At 40.4% G+C, this 26,003-nt stretch overlaps 1 protein-coding gene across 2 annotated transcripts in view; it reads right to left on the reverse strand.

Moving 5' to 3' along the window:
- Positions 1–26,003, reverse strand: part of BUB1 (BUB1 mitotic checkpoint serine/threonine kinase) — a 40,696-nt gene that overhangs the window by 6,069 nt on the left and 8,624 nt on the right. For both annotated transcript variants that reach the window (XM_057558737.1, XM_057558736.1), the window contains exons 7-19: positions 24,680–24,732; positions 24,403–24,587; positions 23,020–23,171; positions 20,238–20,494; positions 18,406–18,464; positions 16,967–17,095; positions 16,760–16,870; positions 15,917–16,016; positions 14,918–14,999; positions 13,741–13,915; positions 9,228–9,315; positions 4,524–4,759; positions 3,219–3,362 (exon numbers count right to left, since the gene is read on the reverse strand). In XM_057558737.1, coding sequence (XP_057414720.1) covers positions 3,219–3,362; positions 4,524–4,759; positions 9,228–9,315; positions 13,741–13,915; positions 14,918–14,999; positions 15,917–16,016; positions 16,760–16,870; positions 16,967–17,095; positions 18,406–18,464; positions 20,238–20,494; positions 23,020–23,171; positions 24,403–24,587; positions 24,680–24,732 — 1,771 coding nt within the window. The remainder of the gene's footprint in view (positions 1–3,218; positions 3,363–4,523; positions 4,760–9,227; positions 9,316–13,740; positions 13,916–14,917; positions 15,000–15,916; positions 16,017–16,759; positions 16,871–16,966; positions 17,096–18,405; positions 18,465–20,237; positions 20,495–23,019; positions 23,172–24,402; positions 24,588–24,679; positions 24,733–26,003) is intronic.

The raw sequence follows: 26,003 nt of genomic DNA on the forward strand, positions 1-26,003 counted from the left end.
AACTGGATCTAACAGACATTCATGAAATACTTAATTTAACAACAGTGGAATATACATTTTTTTCAAGCTTACATGGAACAGTCACCAAGAAAGACCACATTCTAGGCCATAAAACACAACTTCACCAAATTAAAAAAAAAAAAATCATACAAAGTATGCACTCAGATCACAGTGGAATTAAGCTGGTAATCAATAACAGAAGGATAGCTGGAAAGTCCCCCAAAACTTGGAGATTAAATAACACACTTTGAAAACATAATTTATTGAAATTGTGAGATGTGGAAAATGCAGTATTAAGAAATTTATAGCATTGAATGTGTATGTTAGAAAAAAAGATCTAAAATCAATAATCTTAGTTTCCACCTTAGAAAACTGGAAAAAGAAGAGCAAATTAAATCCAAAGTAAGCAGAAGAAAAGAAAAAATAAGAATCAGAGTAGAAATCAACAAAATTTAAAACTGAAAATCAATAGAGGAAATCAATGAAAACAAAAGTTGGTTCTGTGGGAAACAAAGTTGGTTCTTTGAAAATATCAATGAAATTGATAAGCTTCTGCCAGGCTAACTAAGAAAAATTAGGGAGGACACATATTACTAATATCAGAAATGAAAGAGGGGGCATCACTACAGATCCTATGGACATTAAAAGGATAATAAAGGAATACTGTGAACAGTTCTATGCCACATGTACCAAAAATGAATAAGTGGAATTTGAAATTAAAAACACAATACAATTTACATTAGCAACCCCCTCCTCCCCAATGAAATATTTAAGTATAAATGTAACAAAATATGTACAAGGTCTACATGAGGAAAACTACAAAAGTCTGATGAAACAAATTAAAAAATCTAAATATATGGAGAGATATTCTATACACACAGATAGGAAGACACAGCATTGTGAAGTTCTTCCAAACTTGATCTATAGATTCAATGCAATACCAAGCAAAATCCCACCAAGTCATTTTGTGGATAATGACAAACTAATTCTAAAGTTTATATGGAAAGGCAAAAGAATCAGACAGCCAACACAGTATTGAAGGAGAACAAATTGGAGGACCGACACTACCCAACATCAAGACTTACTATAAAAGCTACCAAAATCAGGACAGTGTGGTATTGGTGAATAGGCAAATAGATTAATGAAACAGAGGAGAGAGCCCAGCAATAGACCCAAACAAATATAGTCAATTGATCACTGACAAAAGAGTAAAGGCTATTCAATGCAGGAAAGATAGTCTTTTCAACAAATGGTGATGGAACAACTGAACATCAACATGCAAAATGAATCTAGACACAGATCTTATACCTTTGACAGAAGTTAATTCAAAATGGTTCATAGATCTGAATATACAACACAAAACTACAAAATTCCTAGCAGATAACATAGGAGAATATCTAGGTGATCTTGGGTTTGCTGATGACCTCTTGGATACAACACCAAAAGCATGATCCATGAAAGGAAAAAAGTGATAAACTAGACTTCATTAAAATTGAAAGCTTCTACTCTGCAAAAAACACAGCTAATAGAATGAAAAGACAAGCCAGAGGCTGGGGGAAAATCTTTGTAAAACAACTGATAAAGGACCACTAGCCAAAATATACAATGAACTCTTAATAAGAAAACTAACAACCTGATTGAGAAATGGGCAAACGATCTGAACATATATCTCAGGAAAGAAGATATTCAGATGGCAAATAAACATTTGAAAAAATGTTCAACATCATACATAATTAGAGAATTACAAATTAAAGACAATAGTGAAATACCACTGCACATCTACTAGAATGGCTAATACCCCAAACACTGACAATACCACATGCTGACAAGAATGTGGAGCAACAGAATTCTCATTCATTGCTGTGGAAATTCAAAATGGTATAAACCCCGTTGGAAGACAGTTTGGCAGTTTCTTACAAAAGTAAACATAGCCTTAACTATATGATCCAGCAATCACAGTCCTTAGTACTTAGCCAAATGAACTGAAAACTTACGTCCACGCAAAAACTGTACAGGAATGTTTACGGCAGCTTTATTCATCATTGCCAAAACTTGGAAGCAACCAAGATACCCTTCAATAGGTGAATGGATAAATAAACTATAGTACCTTCCCACAATGGAATACTCCTCAGAGATGAAAAAGAAAGAGCTATCAAGTCATGAAAAGACATGGAGGAAACTTAAACGCATATTGCTAAGCAAAAGAAGCCCATCTGAAAAGTCTATATGCTGTAATGATTACAACTATGCGGAGACGGCAGTAAGAGATTAGTGGTTGCTAGGGTTTGAGGTAGAGGGAGGAAGGGATGAATAGATGAAGCACAGGGGTTTAGGGCACTGAAACTGTTCTGTATGATACTGTAATGACAGATGCATGTCATTACACATCTGTCAAACCCCACAGAATGTACAACACAAAGAATGAATCCTAATGTAAACTATGAACTGTAGTTAATAATAATGTAGCAATATTGGCTCATCAACTTTAACAAATGTACCACACCGATGCAAGATGTTAATAATAGGGGAATCTGTGTGTGTGTGTGTGTGTGTGTGTCTGTGTGTGTGTGTGGAAAGTACGTTATGAGAAGTCTTGCTCCCATTGTTATCCACATCTACCCTGTTTCCCCTCCCACTAACAATTAACCATTTTTATTAGTTTTGAGTACCCTTCAAGTGTTCTCTGGAAATACTATCAAATATGAATATTTATTATCTTGCCCCTTTTTAAGAAATAAAAAGCAGCATATAACACTAGTCTGCCCTTTCACTTAGCAGCATGTTTTGGAGATCATTCCCTAGCTGCACAGAGTGAGCTGTAGCTTACTGTAGAGATGTCCCATAATTTATTTAAGCAGTCCCCTTAGATGCCTATGTTGTTTCCAATCTGTTGCTTTTACACACACCTCACTTTGAATGTATCCAAGTGTATCTGCAGGAAATCCTTAAAAGTGGATGTCTGGGTCTAAAAGTACATGCATTTGAAATTTTGGTGGATATTGCCAAATTGCCCTTTATAAGTTATAGTCCCACAGCAATCAAAATCCTACAGTCATGGCTTAACAAAATGTTCTCATCTTAATACTACAGATAAAACTTTTTAACGGAAGTGGGGGAGGGGGAGGAGGGGGAGGGGTGAGGGTGGCGCCAGCAGGAATAAACACCAACTTCCCACAGAGAGAAAGAGTTTAAAGTTTTATTACCCATATGGTTCTTACCCAGTTGAAATTCAGTCTTGGGCTTGACGGCTGGAAGTTTACATTGCCATTCATAAGTATTTGGATAGGAACTCACTGGTTTAGAAAGTCTGGATAAAAGTTTGACAATCAACTCATCATCCCAGGGATTCTCAACAGGGAAGTCTTAAAGGAACAGGAACAAAAAAGAAAAGGAATTCAGTATCCAACACTTTTACCAAATAAATCATAGACAAAGCAAGTGGAGACATTCATTAAATAAGCTTTCAAAAGCCTTATCTTTAAAGAGCATTGATTCAAATAATAAAGAACCATTTTCAAAAGTCAAAATGGGTACTTCTGCACAGTTCATTATCTGTCATTTTAGATCTACAAATTTAAATCAATATTCAGTTGGGACAAAGGAAATTAACACCAAGGGCATCTATTCTAGATTTTGCCTTTAACACAATTATGGGTACATGTCTTAAAGGCAAACTTGGAGATTAGTTACTTCTAACATGATCATATATATATTCTTTAAATTGCTTTCCACTTCTATTTATAAAACACGCTGCCTTTTAACACATACTACCTACATGCAATTTGTCTGTATGAGATATAATTTGGGTCCACAAAGACACAAAGAGAAACTGTTTCTAAAGGGAAGAAAAAAGTTCCTGCCCAATTTAGAATGCTATAAAAAATTCTATTAGTGGCAGTTATCAAAGACTAATCCAACATGACTGATATTTACTAGTGCTAAGCAGATACGGGACACTGTTCTGAGCCCTTGATGTTTAGTAACTCACTTGGTCCTAACAGTAAGACCCTAAAGTAGGTACTGCCAACCCCTCCAGTTTATGGGAAACAGGGCCACAGAGAATTGAAATAATCTTGGCCAAGATCACAAGACAGCCTAAGAGGGGGAGCTAGGATTAGAATCTAGCTAGTCCATCTCCAGAGTCTGTGCTCTTGTCCACTGTTAAGATTGTTTCTGTGTAACCTTGGGGTGGGGGCGGGGTCCTTTAACCCTGAGCCTGTTTACTTTTCTGTAAAATGGGGATAACAGTATTAGATTAAACGCCTGGCATAATGGGCCCTCCAATTCCAGTTCTCTTTTCTAACAGTAGTTATTTTGATACCTTTTAAAATTAAAACAAATTAATTAGCCCTTCAAGTATGTTACTGTTGTATGCACGGTGATACAGCATGCAAGTTTGTCTGAACTTGCGTTCTACTCAACGGCATTCAAGGCCCTGCTCTTTGAGCTTCTTTCATGGAACAGCTTTTAACAGGCTATTGTCCTTATTCAGGGAACAATTAAGAATGAGCATCTGTTCATACCTGGAGCGTCGATATTCCCAAGCAAGCCAGTCTGCATTGGTTCTGCCTGGAACCTGGCATTGGCGTCTGCTGGATCCTCTGTAGGGGCAAAGTCAGGGTCTGTGAGTTTGCAGGCCTTGAGGCCCCGCTCTGCCTCGCTGGTCAGCACAGCTGCAGCAGGTTGGCTCAGACGGAGCAAGGATGCTGAAGAGACATCTGTGGGGAACGCTGGTTCTGGGCTTTTCTCTTCAATTGGACTGGATGTGTTAAAGGGACAAGATAAACACACATGATTACAAGCTTTATTGGGTTTGAACACAAAAAAATCCCCCAAAACAGTTTCCTTTTCATTCTAGGAATGAGATTTCAAAACTGCTTCACAAAGAGTTTATTAAAGCATTTTCTTCATACAAATATAAGCAGATACACAGCTCGTACAATATGAATAGAAATAAAATAAAAAACGTGATAATATATTAAATAGGTGAGGTGACACATGGGATATTCTTTAGTAGGAGATGTTGGTAGGAAAGGGTTTATTTTCTCAAGTTGTCTTCTAAGCATCACTACTGTAATAGACTGAATATTTTATTCCAAAAATGGCTTCTTTTATAACACTGAAACAAACAGAAAATGTCAGCCATAGTCCAACAACCTAACACCAGTACATTTCCACACACACACACAGTCGATCCTCCTTCCTCAAGGATTCCATACCTGTGAATTCACCTACATGCAAATATTTATTTGTTACCGCAAACAACACTCATGGTGCTTTTGCTGTCATCTCAAGACGTGCAGAACAACGAAAAATTTGAGTCACTCAACATTTATGTTCCCAGGTGAGGTCGAGCAAGGTGACGCTCTGCCTTCTCCTTTCGGCTCATACTGTAAACATTGTCCTTTCACAGTGTAGTTAGCGATGTGGGATGTTTCTTTTTCTTGCATTTTTGTGCTTTTAGTTGGTGATTTAGCTGTTTAACTGTTCCCCAAGTGTAGTGCTCAAGTGCTGTCTAGCGTTCCTAAGTGCAAGAAGGCTGTGACGTGTCTTGTGGAGAAAGTATGTGTTGGATAAGTTTCGTTCAGGCATGGGTTACAGTGCTGTTGGCCATGAGTGCAATGTTAATGAATCAATAGTATATATTAAGTGTCTCTTTTTTAATATAAATTTATTTATTTTATTTATTTATTTTCGGCTGTGTTGGGTCTTCGTTGCTGCACATGGGCTTTCTCTAGTTGCGGTGAGCGGGGGCTACTCTTCACTGCAGTGCGTGGGCTTCTCATTGCGGTGGCTTCTCTTGTTGTGGAGCCCAGGCTCTAGGTGCGCAGACTTCAGTAGTTGTGGCACGCGAGCTCAGTAGTTGTGGCTCGTGGGCTCTGGAGCGCAGGTTCAGTAGTTGTGGCGCACAGGCTTAGTTGCTCCGTGGCATGTGGGATCTTCCCAGACCAGGGCTCGAACCCGTGTCCCCTGCATTGGCAGGCAGATTCTTAACCACTGAGCCACCAGGGAAGCCCTAAATAAGTGTCTTTAAACAAAGTGCTGTGACCAGAGGCTTGTAGAATCCTGTGTATTTCCCCTAGAAGCAATGGGTCAGTATTTGCTAATTCAGTGTTTGCAGTGATTTTATAGAAAAGAACCAATGCAAATAACAAGTTTGGACTGTACATACGTCTCCACACTCATATTCTCTCCGCACCTTTAGATCCACATATCTACAAACAGATGCAAGAGTATATATTTTTATACAAATGAATTCACGCAACTTCATGTTGCATTTTTTACTTCTTGACACAGGCGTTTTTCCTACCATGAATTTTTAAAAAAATAAACTAATTTTGGAATTTAGATTTAAAGAAATGTCACAGAGATAAAAGAGAATTCTCATATGCTCCTCACCAATTGCCTCTAATGTTACCACCTCACATTAAAGTGGCTCTCTTGTCAAAACCAATAAACCAACCTTTGTCAGATTACTACTGACTAACCTCCAGACCTCGTTTGGATCTTGCCAGGTTCTCCACAAGGCCCCGCGTTTGCTCCAGGATCCAGTCGTGGACACCATGCTGCATTAGTTGTCAGCCTCCTTACTCTCTTCTCCTCTGTCACACTTTCTTAGTCTTCCCTAGTTTCCTAAGACCTTGTCGGTTTTGAGGAGTACTGGCCAGCTATTTTGTAGACTGTCCCTCAATTTGGGGTTCTCTTGTTTTCCTCCTGACTGGACTGTGAGTATTGGTTTGGGGAGAATATCAGAGAGGTGACGCACCCTTCTCCTCCCATGACATCACCATGTGTCATCACGGGTGACGTTAGCCTGATCATCTGGGAAAGGTGGTGTCTGCTGGGTTTCTCCACAGTTCTGTGGATTTTAATGCTGTACACCATTTAATCCAGTGGATGTGTGATGAAGTGTAACAATTCCCTTGTTCTTAGATATTGAACATATTTCCAATATTTTATATTACAACAAAACAGTTGTGTTTCCAAACCCATGTACATTGCTACTAGCAACATGAGTGCCCAAATTACTGTGGGTGCATAAACGATGAATAAAATCCTTTTCCCTTCTCCACAAAAATGTGAATTTTGGTTAACTTTCTAGCTCTTGCCCTTCTCCACTGAAAACTGAAAAGGTAATGTATCACTGTCATCAATGCTTATGATAAAAAATAGCTGTATCTAGACTGGGAGAATTATGAACATGTGCCGAGAATCCATAGATTCAGGCTTCAGGTGTAATGATTCTCATAATGGGCCTGTCCCTGGGGGGAACTCTGGAAACTAAATCTATGGAGTGTTGCAAGAGCCACTGACTCCCTGGGAATAAGGTTTCGAAGCTAAGGAAGCCTCTGTCCCTGGGTGTCTCCCCACATGAGTCTTGTTTCCTTGCAGCTTAACTGTCACATGCAGTCAAAGACAATAGTTTCTTGGACAGTATTACCCTGCTGGCAACAGTGATTTCTGTCCTATATACACCTAAATTAATCTTATGCCAAGTGTGGTTTATGGTAGTCTTATGAGTCAAAAGTTTAGCTGCACAAAGGAAGATTCCTGGTGGGCAGTAATAGACTATGCCCACTGAGTAAAATTTTAAATTAAAAGGCAAAACCTACTTAATTTGCATTAATTTTATTTCTAGTGAGTTAACCCTTTTCTACATGTTTATTCATTAATTTTTCTTTTGTAAGTTCTGCTCATGTCCTTTACCCAATCATTTATTTACTGGGGTCTTAGTTCAAGAAGAGGTTTTTGATAATAAGAAGCAGTACAGCATAGTGGTGAGAGAGAGGATTCTGAAATCAGAGATAGGGGTTCAAATCCCAGGGCTGCAAAGCAGAAGCCGTATGGCTTCAGGTCCTTTATTTAGTCCTCTGGATCTGGTTTCCTCATCTGTAATGCTGGAAAAGAATAGTTCCTACAACTAAAGTTATTATAAGGGTTAGTTAAAGGGTGTAGTACATGATAAGCGTTAAGTGCTGTGCAGGAATATAATAAATACTCAAAAGATTGTAGCTACTTTTAGTGTCTATTACATTCACGAGACTATTCAAATATGGCAGAATTTTACTTCTGCAAAGCATTAGTGTATGTATGGTAAGTCTGCATTTTGCATCAGAACCTAAGAGGCTTAAACATTCTATCTTCCTCCTCTTAAAAGAAAGTTATTAGGACTTCCCTGGTGGTGCAGTGGTTAAGAATCCGCCTGCCAATGCAGGGGACACGCGTTTGATCCCTGGTCTGGGAAGATCTCACATGCCGTGGAGCAGCTAAGCCCGAGCGTCACAACTACTGAAGCCCCCTCGCCCTAGAGCCCGCGCGCCACAACTACTGAGCCCACGTGCTGCAACTACTGGAGCCCGTGTGCTCCAACTACTGAAGCCCATGCGCTTAGAGCCTGTGCTCCGCAACAAGAGAAGCCACCACAATGAGAAGCCCATGCACCGCAATGAAGAGTAGCCCCTGCTCGTCACAACTAGAGAAAGCCTGCGCGCAGCAACGAAGACCCAACGCAGCCAAAAAGAAAAAAAAAAAAGAAAGTTATTGATTTTCTCAATTATAATGGGTATACAGAGGCAATTAGGTGTTTGCTCAGTGCTGCAATAGTCTTTATATGTCACGGTCTTTGGCTGGCAAGAGCATCTGCAGTTCTGCTCCCCAAATCAGTGGAAGTCAGTCACAGGAACAGTTTCCCCAGGGATTCTCTGCTACCCCAGCTGCTTCTCTCACTGCCCTGGTGTACCAAGTGTCATTGTATTTATATGTACAGAGCGTACCTTCTGACTTAAAGCTCTGAGTTGATAAAAACTCTGGCAGCCCTTAAAGAAGGGCTGGAATGAGGTATTCCATTACAGCTTAAGAAGCAAGCTAGGGGCTTCCCTGGTGGCGCAGTGGTTGAGAATCTGCCTGCCAGTGCAGGGGACACGGGTTCGAGCCCTGGTCTGGGAAGATCCCACATGCCGCGGAGCGACCAGGCCCGTGAGCCACAATTACTGAGCCTGCGCATCTGGAGCCTGTGCTCCGCAACAAGAGAGGCCGTGATAGTGAGAGGCCCGCGCACCGCGATGAAGAGTGGCCCCCACTTGCCACAACTAGAGAAAGCCCTCGCACAGAAATGAAGACCCAACACAGCCATAAATAAATAAACAAATAAATAAATAAAATAAAAAAAAAAAAGCAAGCTAGAATGAAAAGGGAGAGAGACAGGACCACATGCACCCACACAATACCTGAACTTTCTCTCTTTCAAGGGTTCCATCTTGTTTCTTTCACAAGAATCCAAAGTCACATGGGTGTACTGTTCTGCTACCACATTTTCTGAAATATACAGAAAAGTAGAGATGGACATTATACACACACATATGATTTTATATGGTTATAAAGTCCAGGATTCCTTTTTACACTGACTTTCATTATAATTTCAAAACAGTATTCCATGGTAAAATGTACTATGTTTAAAAAATGGGGAAAAAAAATCACTTTAAAAAATTCTACCGTTATATGTGAGCGTTTCAACCTTACACATCTAATCCATACAATCCTTCAAGAGAAAAGAGTCCAGAGAGCAGCAGGTCCACCGTGGGAGGATGACCAGACCACGGGAAGTTACGGGTGGCAGTGCGCACACCCTGTCTGAGGAGAAGCCGATGCCAAGGCCATGGAGAATAAAAGGCTGAAACGCTTGTGGAGGGCAGAGATTTTGGCGTCTTTCAGTCTAACTTGCCTTATTTAGTCAGCGTTTAGTTGACTGAACTGACTCAGAGTGTTTACACCAGAAAGCAACCTGGCAATACTTACTATCACTCCCTTTAATTAAAAAAAGAAATCTATCTATGGAGAGACAACCTAGATAGGGCAGAAATACAGAGCATACTTCTACCAAGCGATACTAATACAATATAGAGCCAACTATTACACTAGATTAAATTTTATCAGATACTGCTTCACTGAACAGGTGCTAACACTTTTTAGTACTAGAACATTAGCTTCTATTTATACAATCAAAGGGGCAACTACACTAAGAAAGGTCAATATTGACTTTATGAAAGACTCTTGACTGTTAAACAGATTAAGTTTTCCAAATTGAAAAGGCTTTAAATTTTTAGAATTAAAGTAGCAAGTCTGTGATAGCACTTGGCGATTGTCCAAGTTTCAACGAAATCCTCCTTTAAAATTCAGGAAAGAAATATATTTGGTTAGTACAGTAAGAAAAAATGTTTACTCCTTAGTTAAAAACTTTTAGGCCTATAGGCTCAGACTTCACATTACAATAAGCTTTCATCCAGGGGAATGAAATTCTTTTGCAGTTCTTTCACTATTGCTTCAGTGAAAACTGCTATTAAAAAAAAACCAAAAATGCCAGCAGTGATAGCGTTTGGCTAGTAAATTAGCAGAAAAGGGTAAAGCAGTCCCAGATCTCATAGTACAGGCACACTTCAGAGATATTGCGGGTTTGTATCCAGACCACTGCAATAAAACGAATATCACAATAAAGCGAGTCACACGAATTTTTTGGTTTCCCAGTGCATATAGAAGTTATGTTTACACTGTACTGAAGTCTTAAGTGTGCAATAGCATTATGTCTAAAAAAACAATGTGCATACCTCAATTAAAAAACAGTTAATTGCTAAAAAATGCGAATCATCATCTGAGTCTTTAGGGAGTCGTAATCTTTTTGCTGGTGGAGGGTCTTGCCTCGATGTTGGTGGCTGCTGACTGATCAGGCTGGTGGCTACCGAAGGTTGGGGTCGCCGTGGCAGTTTCTTAAAATAAGACAACAGTTAAGTTTGCCGCATCGATTGACTCTTCCTTTCATGAACGATTTCTCTGTAGCATGCAATGCTGTTTGACAGCATTTTACCCACGGTAGAACTTCTTTCAAAATTGGAGTCAATCCTCTCAAACTCTGCCGCTGCTTTATCAACTCAGTTTGTGTAGTATTTTATATCCTTTGTTGTCATTTCAACAATCTTCACATAAAGCAACTATACTCCAATAAAAACTACTAAAAAATAAAAAAATAAAAAATAAAACAAAACAAAAAAAATAATCTTCACAGCATCTGCACCAGGAATAGATTCCATCTCAGGAAACCACTTTCTTTGCTCATCCATGAGAAGCAACTCCTCGTCCATTAACTTTTTATCATGAAATTGCAGCAATTCAGTCATACCGTCTGGCTCCATTTCTAATTCTAGTTCTCTTGCTATTTCCACCACATCTGCAGTTACTTCCTCCACTGAAGTCTTGAACCCCTCAAAGTCATCCATGAGGGCTGGGATCAACTTCTTCCAAACTCCTGATAATGTTGATATTCTGACCTCTTCCTCTGAATCAGAAATGTTTTTAATGGCATCTAGAATGGTGAATCCTTTCCAGAAGGTTTTTCAATTGACTGCCCAGATTCATCAGAGGAATCACTGTCTATGGCAGCTTTAGCCTTATGAAATGTATTTCCTTTTTTTTTAAAAAATTAATTTATTTAGGCTACATCAGGTCTTCGTTGTGGCAGGCAGGCTCTTTGTCACGGCATATGGTCATCTCTCTAGTTGAGGCACGCGGGCTTGGTTGCCCCACAGCACATGGGATCTTAGTTCCCTGACCAGGGATCAAACCTGCGTCCTCTGCATTGGAAGGCGGATTCTTTACCACTGGGCCACCAGGAAAGTCCCCGAAATGTATTTCTTAAATAATAAGACTTGAAAGTCTAAATTACTCCTTGATCCATGGGCTGCAGAATGGATGTTGTGTTAGCAGGCATGAAAATAATCTCATTGTACATCACCATCGGAGCTCTTGGATGACCAGGTCCGTTGTCAATGAGCAGTACTATTTTGGAAGGAATCTTCTGAGCAGTATGTCTTAACAGTGGACTTAAAATATTCAGTAAACCATGCTGTAAACAGATTTGCTGTCATCTGGTTTTGCTGTTCCATTTATAGAGAACAGCCAGAAAAGATTAAGCATAATTCTTAAAGGCCCTAGGACTTTTGGAATGGTAAACAAGCATTGGCTTCAACTTAAAATCATCAGCTGCGTTAGCCCTAACAAGAAAGTCAGCCTGTCCTTTGAAGCTTTAAAGCCAGACCTTGACTTCTCCTCTCTGGCTATGAAAGTCCTAGATGGCAACTTCTTCCAATAGAAGGCTGTTTCATCTACTGTGAAAACCTGTTGTTTAGTATAACCACCTTCATTAATGATCTTGGCTAGATATTCTGGATAACTTGCTGCAGTTTCTGCATCAGCACTTGCTGCTTCACCTTGCACTTTTATGTTCTAGAGATGCCTTGTTTCCTTAAACCTCACGAACCAACCTCTGTTACCTTCAAACGTTTCCTCTGCAGCTTCCTCACCTCTCAGCCTTCATATAACTGAAGAGAGTTAGGGCCTCGCTCTGGATTAGGCTTTGGCTTCAGGGGATGTTGTGGCTGGTTTGATCTTCTATCCAGGTCACTCAAACTTTCTCCATATCAGCGATAAGGCTCTTTTGCTTTCTTATCATTTATATGTTCACTGGAGTAGCACGTTTAATTTCCTTCAAGAACTTTTCCTTTGCATCCACATGGTGAAAGAGGCCTACCTTTCGGCCTAACTGGACTTTCGACACGCCTTCCTCACTAAGCTTAATCATTTCTAGCTTTGGATTTGAAGTGAGAGACGTGCAACTCTTCCTTTCACTTGAACACTTAGAGGCCATTGTAGGGTTATTAACTGGTCTAAATTTCAATACTGTTGTGTCTCAGGGAAGAGAGAGGCCCGAGGAGAGTGAGGAAGACAGGGGACGACCAGCGGGTGGAGCAGTCAAGGAACACACACAACAACCACTGATTAAGTTCACCATCTTCTGTGGGTGAGGTTCGTGGCACCCCAAAACAGTTACAACAGTAACATCAAAGACCACTGACAGCAGATCACCATAACAAATATAACAGTAAGGAAAAGTTTGAAATATTGCGAGAATTACCAAAATGTAACTCAGACACAAAGTGAGTAACTGCTGCTGGAAAAATGGTGCCAATAGGCTGCCACACACCTTCAATTTGTAAAAAAAAATCCAGTATCTGCGAAGGGCAATAAAGTGCAATAAAACAAGGTATGCCTGTATTTATTTTGCAGGATGGTATTTAATAGGTAATAATTATCTGTATTCAATAACTGTGTCATTCATTAAGCTTCAGTTCATATGTATAAAGATCTTTGATATGAGAATGTTATGTCTGGGGAAAATAAGGACCATCTGTGAGTTTTATCAGATCACTAAAAAATTTTTAAATATGATTTTCTGAGTATAGTACTTGGCTACATCTCTAAAGTAATAAAATTTGTAGATACGTATCAAGGATTAAAATTTGCTGTTTGTTACTCTTATCAAATTAGAGAATAAAATGTTCATATTTTTAACATTCAAGTCTGTCTGTAGTGGCTATTTTGTCTGTTGTAAAACATGAAATAAAGCTATATCCCATACAAATGGGTTGGACTTTGTATCTTTGCCTTTAAATGCTTCTACAGATTTTTCTCCCGTTCTACCTATAATCTAAGTTATTAAACTTCTAAAATGCACATAGACTTTAGAAAGACATTATGCCAAAACCAAAAACCATATATGTAATAATACAGTGAATGGATTTTAAGTTTCCTCTTTATGATTTTCAAATTTTCCATTTAGAATTTTCAAGAAAAAAACTATAATAGTAAAAGAACTGAAGTTGGCAGAAGACACTAAGATAGTGTAAGGCACACCTTTATCTTCTAGAGGGTGCACTGAATCCACCGGAAGTCTGTGGAAGGGCGTAGATGCCAGCTGTGCAGCAGACGTAAAGTCTCCTGGGCTCTTGGGACTGGGCGCCAGGGTTTTGTTGCAGCGGACACCCCACACGGTTGAATCATCCAAAAACTCGTCAGTGTGAGGTACTTCCTACAACGAAAGATGAACAGAAAAAAAGCAGCAATCTCCTTGTTTCATAGATGTAATTTAACACATTAATACTTTTTAAGATTCAAAAAAATGAGGAATTTTAATTTTTTCGAAGAAATGGATGTAACCCCTGACTAACACAGAGCCAAGGACATTGTGGGTCTGTTCTTTTCCCCAGAACTGGGACACTTCATCTTTAGCACACTCCAGTGGAGTTATATCACATGCAAGAGTCACGTTTTGTTTACCGATTTTTACTTTTTTTTTTAAAAAGGTTTATCATTCATTTATTTTATTATTTATTTTTGGCTGCATCAGGTGTTAGTTGCGGCAACGGGATCTTCATTGCGGCACGCGGGCTTCTCTCTAGTTGTGGCGTGAGGGTTTTCTCTTCTCTAGTTGTGGCACGCAGGCTCCAGGGCGCGTGCGCTCTGTAGTTTGCGGCACGCAGACTGTCTAGTTGAGGCGCGCGAGCTCAGCAGTTGTGGCGTGCGGGCTTAGCTGCCCCACGGCATGTGGGATCTTAGTTTCCTGACTAGGGATCGAACCTGTGTCCCCTGCATTGTAAGCCGGATTCTTTATCACTGGACCACCAGGCAAGTCCCTACTTTTCTTTTTTTTTTTAAATTTGAAAAGTCTAGATTTACAGAGGAATTACAAAGATAATACATAGTTCCCATATAGCCTGTATCAAACTTCTTAGGTCTAGGAAAAATATATATGCCCCCAGTGGTTCCTCCTGTCTAAAGGGAAGGTTCTTAGAGGGCAAGGATCATATCAAACTCACTTTTCGGTTTCTATATCTATCTTAATGTGTGGTGCATAATAGATTTGTAAATAATTATAGAATAATGTTCTATAAAACAATTTTCACATAATATTTTATTTTTTCAGCACAGTGTTTTAAATACACCATCTCATTTGACTGGCACAAGCATTTGGTAAAATGAAAAGAAAAGGGTTGCGGGACCCATTTCATGGATGAAGCAGAGATTTACTTACATTTGGTTTTGAAGGGAACCTCCACATCGAGCGTTCTCCAAAGGTCCTGGCTCCTGTGGGCTTATTTTTAGGCTGTGGTAATCTAAGGAAAGATTTGCAAAATTACAAACAGCAAAATATGCTAAGGAAATAAATTCTACCACTTAAGTTAGAGTGTTAAAAACATTCTCCCCTTATCCTATTTAGTTAATATTTATACACATATTTCTTACTTTTACAGCAAAACTGAGTGCAGGTTGAATTAACTTGACTATGTATATAAAAGTAGATCTACAGTTACTTAAGAGAGGGTGGAAAATACAGAACTCTCTATTGCACTGAGTTTTAAGTTTTAAGGACAAAAAAAGAGTTAGGGCCGTGGCCAACAGAATGGCATGGATGCCATACGTTTTATTTCTTATTCCCAGTGCTTGGTCTAGCTACAGAACATGAATCTCTTCTATACCATGATACCTTTAGTTCACACCTCTCTTTCACGGTTTAAATTATTAATGGTGAAACTTCCTGGTGCTACGCTACTCTACCCTGATGGGGCTCAGCCTTAAAACAAATGTTCTCTGCAGTGTGACCCAACATAAGCCACTTCCTTTTCTACTTTATCAATCCTGCAAATATACAGAGCATGTATGGATACCTGTACTGGTAAATTCATTTACAGCTAATACAATTTCAAATCTATAGGATCCCTTGGTTCTCTGATGATTTATAACCATACGGTTTCCTTTTGTAACAAATACTTTTGTTATGGAAGGAGTACTTTCTTGTAACCCCCCAGAACTCTGCAGATCTGGAAAAGAACTTCAGCAACAATCTCCCAGTCATGTGGTCAAAAGGCTCATCTGTGGCAGAGCTGGAGCTGGGGCCCAGACCATTTGAGCGGCAGGTCCTGTTCTCTCACCAGCTCACCACCCTGGACTCCTGGAGGGATCTCCGCACTGTCCCTGTCACTATGGCAACATGCATCTCCCCCAGTGTTATCTTAACCAGATATATCTTTACCCATAATTTTCTTTGTTTCCATCTTCGAACACAGGAAAAGCAGTTGACAGAGAAGAGATAATCTTATTGACTCCCCAAGCCCCAGAAGATGTTGCATTTTCTGCAAGGGTAAAAAATTGCAGTTAATTATTATAATAGGACAAAAACACTATCCTTTAGGTGCAACTTCAACTACAAATAAGAAAATGGAATAAGAGCTTACAGAAAACAACAGATGTCAGTTTTTGAAATACTAGGCAATGAGGTAAGTCACTCTGCAGTGACATGAAGGGACTAACTATGGTCACAAGGGTTAGCACGTGAGCCTCCAGTCTTGAGTTCCTGCCACACATAAAGCAGCGTTTGCCGTTCTCCTAACACATTGCTATGGTCACTGACACTGAATAAAGTTCTCCATGTCTTTGCTTTCCTACAAGGAGGAACTAAGCTCTTAGCTCTATATTTATCTTCATCGTGATCTCCCTCTGGCTTCCAGCACAAATCCTCTGACTCTAGACAAAGGTGGGCTAGTCCTGGCTCCCAACACTCCAGCCCGAACATTCCTCTGCTGGGCAAGGCTCAAGTATCCCTCAACTACTCAGCCCTTCCTGGCCATTCCTACCCATGCGGATTTTGTCCTTCTTTAGCACTTACTATTTATTATTTTTTAAGAAACAAACCAAGTCTACGGCACACATTGAGTACCTTACCAAACAACATTGTATTTTTTATTTCACAAACTCCATGCCCTTATGTGACAAGCTAACCAAGGGCAGGACCACTTCTTGTATAATCCTTGCTATTTCTGTGGGCAACCACCCACAACGCTATCCACTTAGCAGCTATTAAACAATCTGTTATTACTTTGAAACTGGGCTTCAAATGCATCTTCATTTTGACCTAGAGATGGCCATTCATCTTTGTCATCAGAAACATCAGGAAGTGTAGGAGCCTGAAACATATTCATGATGAAACCTTAAAAGAATAGAAATAATGGTAAACATGGCTGCAAAAGAGCTTTCATTAATTTGTTGTCAGATGCTACACATTCAAACAAAAGGCCTTACATACCTAATGCTTCTTTTGTGTGCACGGTGGGTGACGGCTGCACTTTGGATGGTGTTGCCTGAACCAGTCCCAGTGATGTGTTAGGAGTTGTGTGAAAAGAACTTGTGTTAACAACCTTCTGTGTTTCACACCCTATTAAAGAAATGAGGACAAAATGCAGCATCAGTAGAGAAATCAGAATAGTTTAGAAGGCACAATTTAAGAAACTTATTATACTTATTATACATTTTTATTCTTGATAATCCTCACTAAGGACTTCCATTACTATCATGCTTTCATATCTTTCATTTTTCTCTTTATAATAGTCCCATGAAGTAGGTAAGGCAAGAAGTATCCGTTTACAGAAAAGGAAATAAAAGCTCAAAGAGATTAAGTGGCTTCATCTAAGATCATATCAAATTAGCAGACTGGTCATAAATAGCCCTCTTTGCTCCACTATACCCAAGAAATAGTTAATAGTGACGTTGTATATCTTAGGATTGGCTTTCCATCTCCCTCAGCCGGGTCCCAACAATGGCGTACACAGCCCTGCACAGCCTGAGCCTCTCGGGTCCCACCTCACCTTCCTCCTCCTCCCCTGCTCCCTGCAGCCACTGGCCACTCTGTTGTGCTCCAAACAGTTCAGGGATATTCCTGCCTGAGGGCTCTGCCCTTGCTGTTCCCTCCACCTAAACCAGGCTGCCAAGGGCTGCGTGGGTGGCTGCCCCCCATCAGGTCTCTACCCAGATATCACCTTCTTTGTGAGGGTCTTTCCCAGTTGTCCCTGAAATTTCAACCTCTGGCCCCTCCCCCACCAACAGCCACACTTCCTTTCCCCCTCTTCGTGGGTGGGCATTTCTGTCCTTTCTGTTCGTGACTGCATCTCTCACTACCTAGAACAGTGCCTGGCTTCTACTAGTGCCCAGTTAGGTCCTGGTTAAATGTAGGTGTCACTGCTTTTGCAAGTAGCTCTGCTCCCACTAAACTGTCATTGGAAAGGATGGCACAGTACATGAAGCAGTGGGGGGAATGAAGACCCAATCCATGTGTCTTACTTTATGTATAAAACTTTTACGCAAATACCTCTAACAAAGTAGTACCGAACAGAAGTATAACACTCCTAATTAAACTTTTAATCACCTTTCCTTCTTCACAACATATTAAAGATGACTCTGGTTTTAGATTAATCTGCTGAGAAATTTAATAAGAAAGTTTTCACAAATCAAGTTTCTAAAGGATTCCAACGAAGAAGATGTGACTGTCAAGTGAATTTCTACCTTTATTTGAAATGGTCTGGGGTTTAACTAACCCCTGCCTTCTAAGAACGGGAAAGCTGACACCCAGGTTCATTAAGGCCTGAAGCCTTCACGAACTGCAGCCACCAAACAGACCCGTGAGCGACCTGAACGAGTCTGGGCAAACAGCTTAGACACAAATGTATCATATCAATAGTTAAACATTACCTTCTTTTATCTCTGCTCCACTATGTGGCTTGAATTCATGAGTACTTTTATTCATACACCTGGAAGAGAAAACTCTTGAGACACACTAACTCTCAGGAAAGAACAGTAAAAAATGTCAGCAATTACGAGCCTGTTGTTAAAACACAGATGGGACTGCCTAGGTCTACAGTGTAAGTGAATAAGATGTTTTATGTTTTCTTTCATTTCCTTTCGAGGACAATAATTCTTACAGATAAAGGCCAGGTATTCACGTTTGCTTGACATAGTGATTCTGTACTTTAACACCCGATAATCATTCATACAGGAGGTAGGGCAGGATAAGGGCTTCGCTGGTTCGAACGATCCCATTTATTACACAGGCTAAAGGGCTAACCCCCAGCTCCAGGTCTGCCGCCCAGCACCACTCTCCTGTGCTGTGACGTGGGGAAGCGCTGGCACCTTCGCTACGGGGGCCACCTCTCCCGTGATGGGCAGGTAGCCACAGTGCATTGTCCTCTAGACTTCAGCAGTTATCAAGAGGGGAAAGAATGGTACGTGAGACACTTACATCACAGTTTATTTTAAGTACAGTCGTGATAGTGGACCTTATCTGTCTACTTAACACTGCTTCCCTTAATGGACCCTGTGAGGGTATAAAGTAAAAAGTGCAAAGCACTTTTAATCTTACAAATCCCCATTAAACTGTCATAAAAACATGAGATTTATATGAGATACCAGAGAAAGGTGCCCTTTCTCTGTCGTGGTCAGCCGTCTAGGCCACTGAGAGCGTGACGGGGGGGGTCCTTTCAGTCCCTTGCCTAGGCCGAGGTCAGGGTCAGTCTGAAAGGCTTCTGACTGATCTGAATGTTCATTAGGTTAAAGAGTTTCCTAATTTTATAAGGTTCAGCTGGACACGCATCATGTCTCCAGGGGCCTGTCATTGCTGCTGCTGTGACCGTCTTATTGTTGCATAAATTAACTACGAAGGACTAATGAAGTCACAGCCCCACACAACAGTCCTCTTTTTACATACATGGTTTGATACAGGACACAGGTCTGAATTATTGTCCTAATGTGGCTGAAAAAGCATGATCATTTAAAATCTTATTTCCAGGAGAAATCATTGGTAAAAGTTAACCTTGGACATTGAGGAGAACCAGTACTTAAGAACCATAATCTGTGCCAAGGGGTTTAGCCCAAGGGGAGGGTGTGAGTTACATTGTAGCTTCTATTTTTTCTAATAGATCAATAAAATTTTTATGTTTAAAAAAGAGAGAGCACCAAAGTGACTGAAGAGGAAAATATAAACAAGCGATGCGACAATAATTGTAATTTCTGCAATCTAGGAAAATCCCTCAAAATTGGAGAAAAAACCTCCACAGCAGTGTATAGACATATTTTGGCATATTGTGTAACAAATATTAATCCCAAACTGCTCCCGGTGGAAAGATAGAAGGAATATGAGAAGAATATATGTCAAGGAACTATCTGGATTGTAATGAACCCCTACATATGTTCAGTCAAAGCCAGTAAGCAAAGGCAATTTCAGTTTAACAGCTGTATATTCTTCAGCTTCAAAAAGACTGTTAAGTTTCAGTGTATCGGAAAATTTTAATTCAAGAGGGAAGTATGAAGTAAAACAAATACTCAAAAAGAAACAATAAGTGAGGCTGAAAGATTTAGGGCTAATGTTTTGGTAACTTGTTTTTTCCACTACATGCCCATCTAAAAATTATTTTGAAAAACAAGACTCATCCATCATTTACACATTGCTCTTGATATTGCAGGTCACGTAAAGAAGCTGTCAGACACCATTCACATCACTATCATCTCTAGGGCTACCTTTGGCTTACCTGGCATCTTTGCTGGCCACCGTAAACATGGCATCTGTCACTGGCTGGGCTGCCAAAGGAACCTGGGGAGCTACACTCTGGGTGACGGCTGGGGACACCAAAGCAGCGGTGACAGCATTTGCCATAGGAGGAACAACAGATGCCTCTCCGGGCTTCTCTCCTGCATTCTCTGAGGTCTGCTGACGGACAGCTGGAAGACTCGGAGCTCTCAGTTCCTGCGGGGAGCCTGTGGGTGGCCCCATACCTGCTGGACTGACCTTTCACGGTAAAGCAAACAAACAAAAACAAAGCCATGAGGTCCAGACCGCTACTGATTAGGTATTACAGCTTTTCAAAGAATGGCACCTGTCTTCTTCAGTAGATTCCTTTCCTCCTGAGCCAGCTCCTTACCCCTCCAGGTATCCTGAAATGAACAGTCAACAACAAAGGCCACTCTACGCAGTGGATGCTTCTGTAGCTTCTTAACCACAGACTCGACCGGCAGCTCATACTTCTAACCACTAAAATACCAGCCCCGGGGCTTCCCTGGTGGCGCAGTGGCTAAGAATCCACCTGCCAGTGCAGGGGACAAGGGTTCAAGCCGTGGTCCGGGAGGATCCCACATGCCACGGAGCAACTAAGCCCGTGCGCCACAACTACTGAAGCCTGCGCACCTAGAGCCCGCAAGACACAACTACTGAAGCCTGCGCACCTAGAGCCCGCAAGACACAACTACTGAAGCCTGCGCACCTAGAGCCCGCAAGACACAACTACTGAAGCCTGCGCACCTAGAGCCTGTGCTCTGCAACAAGAGAAGCCACTGCAATGAGAAGCCCGCAAAGCCCCCGCACTGCAGCGAAGAGTAGCCCCCGCTTGCTGCAACTAGAGAAAGCATGGGCGCAGCACCGAAGACCCAGTGCAGCCAAAAATAAATAAATAAAATAAATAAATTTTTTAAAAAAATTAAAAAAATAAAATAAAATAAAATACCAGCCCTGACCATTCATTAGTATTTAAGAACTGGCACATTTCTCTTTACTTAGTTTTGGGAAAAGACTAACAATCAATGTTACCAAATGCTCATAATGGTGTTCCTTCTATTAAAATACCCTTGGTAACCATTTTCTCTTTAATGAGTAGGAAACATGAATATAAACTGCACTAACTGCCACAAAAGCATGGCTCACAGTGGGAAGGACACGGGCCCTTAACTTGAAATCTTTGCTTTTCTACTCACATGTACTTAGACTGTACACGTACACTCCTATGTTACCAAGTTAAAAGACAAAGAGTGGGATTTCCCTGGTGGTCCAGTGGTAAAGAATCTACCTTGCAATGCAGGGGATGTGGGTTCGATCCCTGGTCAGGGAACTAAGATCCCACATGCTGCGGGGCAACTAAGCCTGCGCCACAACTACTAAGCTTGCGCGCCTCAACTACAGCCTGCGCGCCACAAACTACAGAGCCCACACGCCCTGGAGCTTGTGAGCCACAACTAGAGAAGAGAAAAACCAGCACACCACAACTAGGGAGAAGCCCATGCGCTGCAAGGAAAGATCCCGCGTGCCGCAACTAAGACCCAACGCATCCCAAAATAAATAATAAATAAATCTTAAAAAAAAAGACAAAGAGTTAATTTCTCACCATAGAAAAGTATTCTCACTAATTGTTAAGAAAAGCACCAAATATCTAGGGCAAGAAAAGTTATTTCACAGACAAATGGACAAAATATAAAAAGTTTATTCTCACTAGTCATCAAAAAAGATAATTAAAAATGACCTATACCATTTTCTCACTTACCAAATTAGTAAAGATTAAAAATAAACATAATATTAATTTCTGAAGAAATACATTAAAAAAATAATAGACTTTCTCCACCAGATATCAAAACATGGAATGATCAAGAAGAAACCTATTGACTAAAACAAAGAGACAGTTATTTTAGAAATGGATCTTATACCTTAAAAATTTAGTATGTGATAAGATATTTTTAACCAATAGGGAAAGGCTGAGCTGGTAAATAAATGATTTAGGGACAAATGGAGATCCATTTGGCAGATATATCCTTATACCACTCATATACAGACATAAGTTCATCAACAGAGGCTTCTGGTTAAAGGCAGCGGCTTAAACACGTGCTTTATCATCCACGTCCTCCCAAAACCTCACCAAATGACAGTAAAGGAACCCTAACACCTAGAACAGCAGCTGGAGGAGGCTGATCTCCAGAGAAGTTCAGAAATTTGAACACATCTCAGGATGGACGTGAAGGTGGAGCTGAAAACAGGAATGTGGCCACAGTGAGTCTGCAGAAGAAGCAGGTCCTGAGGCCCATTCTTGCAGGTGCGTGCTGGCTTCTCAACACAAGCTAAAGAAGTCATTATATTTGAATTTTCATTAAATAATACAGGCATTGTACCCCCCCAAAAAAATCAGAAAAAGGATTATATACGCTAATACTTAAGTATATAAGTATGTGCCTGCACACACACATGCACACACACAAACACACTACACATTCTGTTCTGTAACTTCCTTTCTCATTCTACATTTTGAACATCTTTCTGGGTTGGTGTTGAGAAGCCCAGTGTCATTCTGATTCTTGGCTCTTTAAGTGTGACCTCTATTGTCGCTGGAAGTGTGTTGGATTGCCTTTTCCCCCATTGTTGGGGGGAAAATAATTCAGAAAGCTAGTAACTAAATTAACATCAGAATTAACTCTAAAACTAGAGCACACAGAGGACAAATAGAAACAGAAATTCCTGTACTAGGCATGGGAAGCGTCGGCAAGGAGCACACACACCTCAGACCTCCCCTGGGAAGAGGGCAGGTTCTCATGTGATGTCTCCACCACTTGATGCAACTTCTTATGAAGCTCATCCATTTTCTGTTTTAATAGTTGTTCTTCAAAAGCATTTGCTTCTTTCCTTTTCATATAATGCCTGTCTTCATTAACTTTAGGAAAGAGAAAATATGGTTTGCATGTGAAATTTAAATTCAGGTCATCAGAGGAATCCATGCAAAATCAGTAAAAGGTTATTTTTAAGATGGCAAATTTTTTACTAGTCTTTTCCATGTGTGTTAGGTTATTAGAACTGAAATATGTATTACTTTTCAATTATAATTTTTACCTTCCCCTAGCACAGTTACTTTTAAGTTCAGGGCATGTAAGTTATAAAAATTTACATGATGACCAACAAAAATATTTGGTAATAGCACAGTGTGATACTAAGCACTGCTTGTAGAACAATCACGACTGTGCAAATCATTTGAAAATGGAACAGTTTTTAAAAGATTTAAATCTCTAGGTGCTTTCTAAGAAGGAATAAGAGTAAAGCACCGAAAGGTCAGTGTGTCAGGTACACTGCTCTTGGTCCCATTTCCAATAACTGGTTAACATAACCACATCACGTACAAATCAAACCGTCCAGCTCAGAATTTAGCATCTGTACAAGGCACAAAAGAGTCCTCCACGAGTGTCAATCTACTGTCCTCTCAGTTGTCAACCAAAAGAGAAATAATGAATGAACAAAAAGTGGCCTACAGAGTGGTCACAGCACAAATACTTAGATGGTGTAAAAGCCCTGAGTAGGACAGAGGCTCATTTTCCTCTGAGGTCCACATTGTTACAGCAAAGGCAAGTGCCAACACTGGTGTTAACATTCAGTTCTCCCTGGGGAACAAAGCTTGATCCACTGTACAGCACAGCCATGAATAACATGGCACTTTCATCAGAGGACTCCTGAATGTCTTATTTACAGTAGTTGCAGATCTTGAAAAATCTCAACTCCAGTTCCTAACCTAATCCTTTCACAGTCCAAATAATGGACCCAGAGGTTTAGAATTGCTAGATAAAGAAGTTCAAATCCGTACAGATATTATTTGAAAGGTTAAAAATATCTACTTCACTAAAAGCTAAGGCAACACTGGTGTGGATATCTATCTCCTTTAGTGCTGTTTCAACCCCGAGTTTTGTTGTCAAAAGACACCAATTTAGCCTTTGGACAAATGTGGTTGCTACACTAGTATTAAACAAAGATTTTTAGGCTCCTGACAGGATGAGCTAGAGACATTTTTCTTGCAGATTCTTTCAGTACAGTCAATTATCTGCTAAAAATGTAATTACTCAGAGATGAGGATTATGTTAAGTGACCTAGGATAGCTCAGACTGTAAGACTGCAAGTACCCCATTGTTCATGCTTTCTCCGTTGATTGTATTTCTGGGCTCTCAGCTCTTCAAAGGAAAACTCTGACTCTCCACGAATAAGCTTCTCCTTGCAATACATGACAACCTGCTGAACATCAGCTTTGGCTGCCACAGGTGGGTGTGCAGAATATCCTGATTTAGAAATCATGATCACCCTTTGTTCCCTAAAATGCGGAAAATACATTATTTACAACAGTGTACTGAAGCAGCTCTTGAAGGAAACTAAGTAATAGATGAATGCATTGATTGTACTTGCATATTTGACTCTTTATCACAAGCTGCAGATGTTACTCCAGAAAGTTCTGAACCCTAGAAAGACAGAAAAGAAACACAAGCACTCACTTATCTGGAAAGAATCTATCATCCAAATTACTTCACTAAACAATATGAAAACACTCGAGGGGGTCTCTGAATCATCAAGTAGATTTGTATATGTTCTTTCAAGTTACAATTAATATCTGAAGCCTAGGTTTGCATTATTACTTTTATGATAACTTTTGCAACTAGAGTCCGATAAGAAAGCAATTTTAAAATATCTGCTTGGTAGTCGAGAAGGGCACTTACTTCCCTTTGATACATAGTCCAGGAGCTGAGCCACAGCACCTACGTGTAATGAGTTTAACATTCCAAATAGCTACATTTAAAAAAAAAATCATTAAAATTTTCTTCTGGTACTATTCTATGTTGAGGAGTCTCCAATGCTAGCATTCATTCACTAGACAAGTAGTTACTGAACATCTCATACGTGTCATGTCCTGAGCTAGGTCCTGGGAAGTGACCATGAACAAGACCCAACTCTGCTGCCTAGAAAATTACAGTCGGGACAACAGGAAGCAATGAGACTGGCAAACATGAGTAGGATGTAAATTGGGATCATCTGAGTATCTGTCAAAGTTGGAAATTCATATTCTACATCAGGAATGTGCTACATTAATAAAACCTGCACATGTGTACTACGAACAGAGGCATTTCCATGGGATTTAGCTTAGAGGAGGTCCTTAGCAAACTTTGAAAGAGCAACAGTACTATGAAGAGGAAAGATGCTGGGAAGCAAGGAAAGAGCATTTTCACAGGCTAATAAGCCATCAGGGCGGAAGAGCCACCTTGCCCCACTGCAATGGCAGGGAAAGGTGAAGTTATTTATTGGTTGGTGGCAGAAATGGACAGACATCATCTGACGGCTTCTGCTGTTTCCCTGAAATAGTATTTTTGCCAGTTCCTGAGGAAGAGGTTAGAGGTAGTCAGGTCTCAAGTTTGAGGAGAGTAAAAAGAAGTGTAAAATCATTATAATTTGGCATTAGAGAGTAAAATGGGAAACATAAGTGATATGTAAAACATAAAGAGTGAACTGGGAAATTGGAAGCATAATTGCCGGGGAGTAGTAAAGCCCTGGCTGAGGTTACGGTTCAAAGCCAGGAGTGTTTTAGGTGGGCTCAGGTGCCTCCACGTGGGTGTGACCCAAGGTAGGGAATCCTGGGCCTGTGAAGGGAGCCCCGCAGAACAAAGGAGGAGAGAGGCTGCTGGGAGGAGGCGAAGACAGGAGGTCATGGAGCAGGGGTCCCTAGGCCAGACAATGCAGG

The sequence above is a fragment of the Balaenoptera acutorostrata genome, chromosome 12 (assembly GCF_949987535.1).
Source record: "Balaenoptera acutorostrata chromosome 12, mBalAcu1.1, whole genome shotgun sequence".
Taxonomy (NCBI): Eukaryota; Metazoa; Chordata; class Mammalia; order Artiodactyla; family Balaenopteridae; genus Balaenoptera; species Balaenoptera acutorostrata.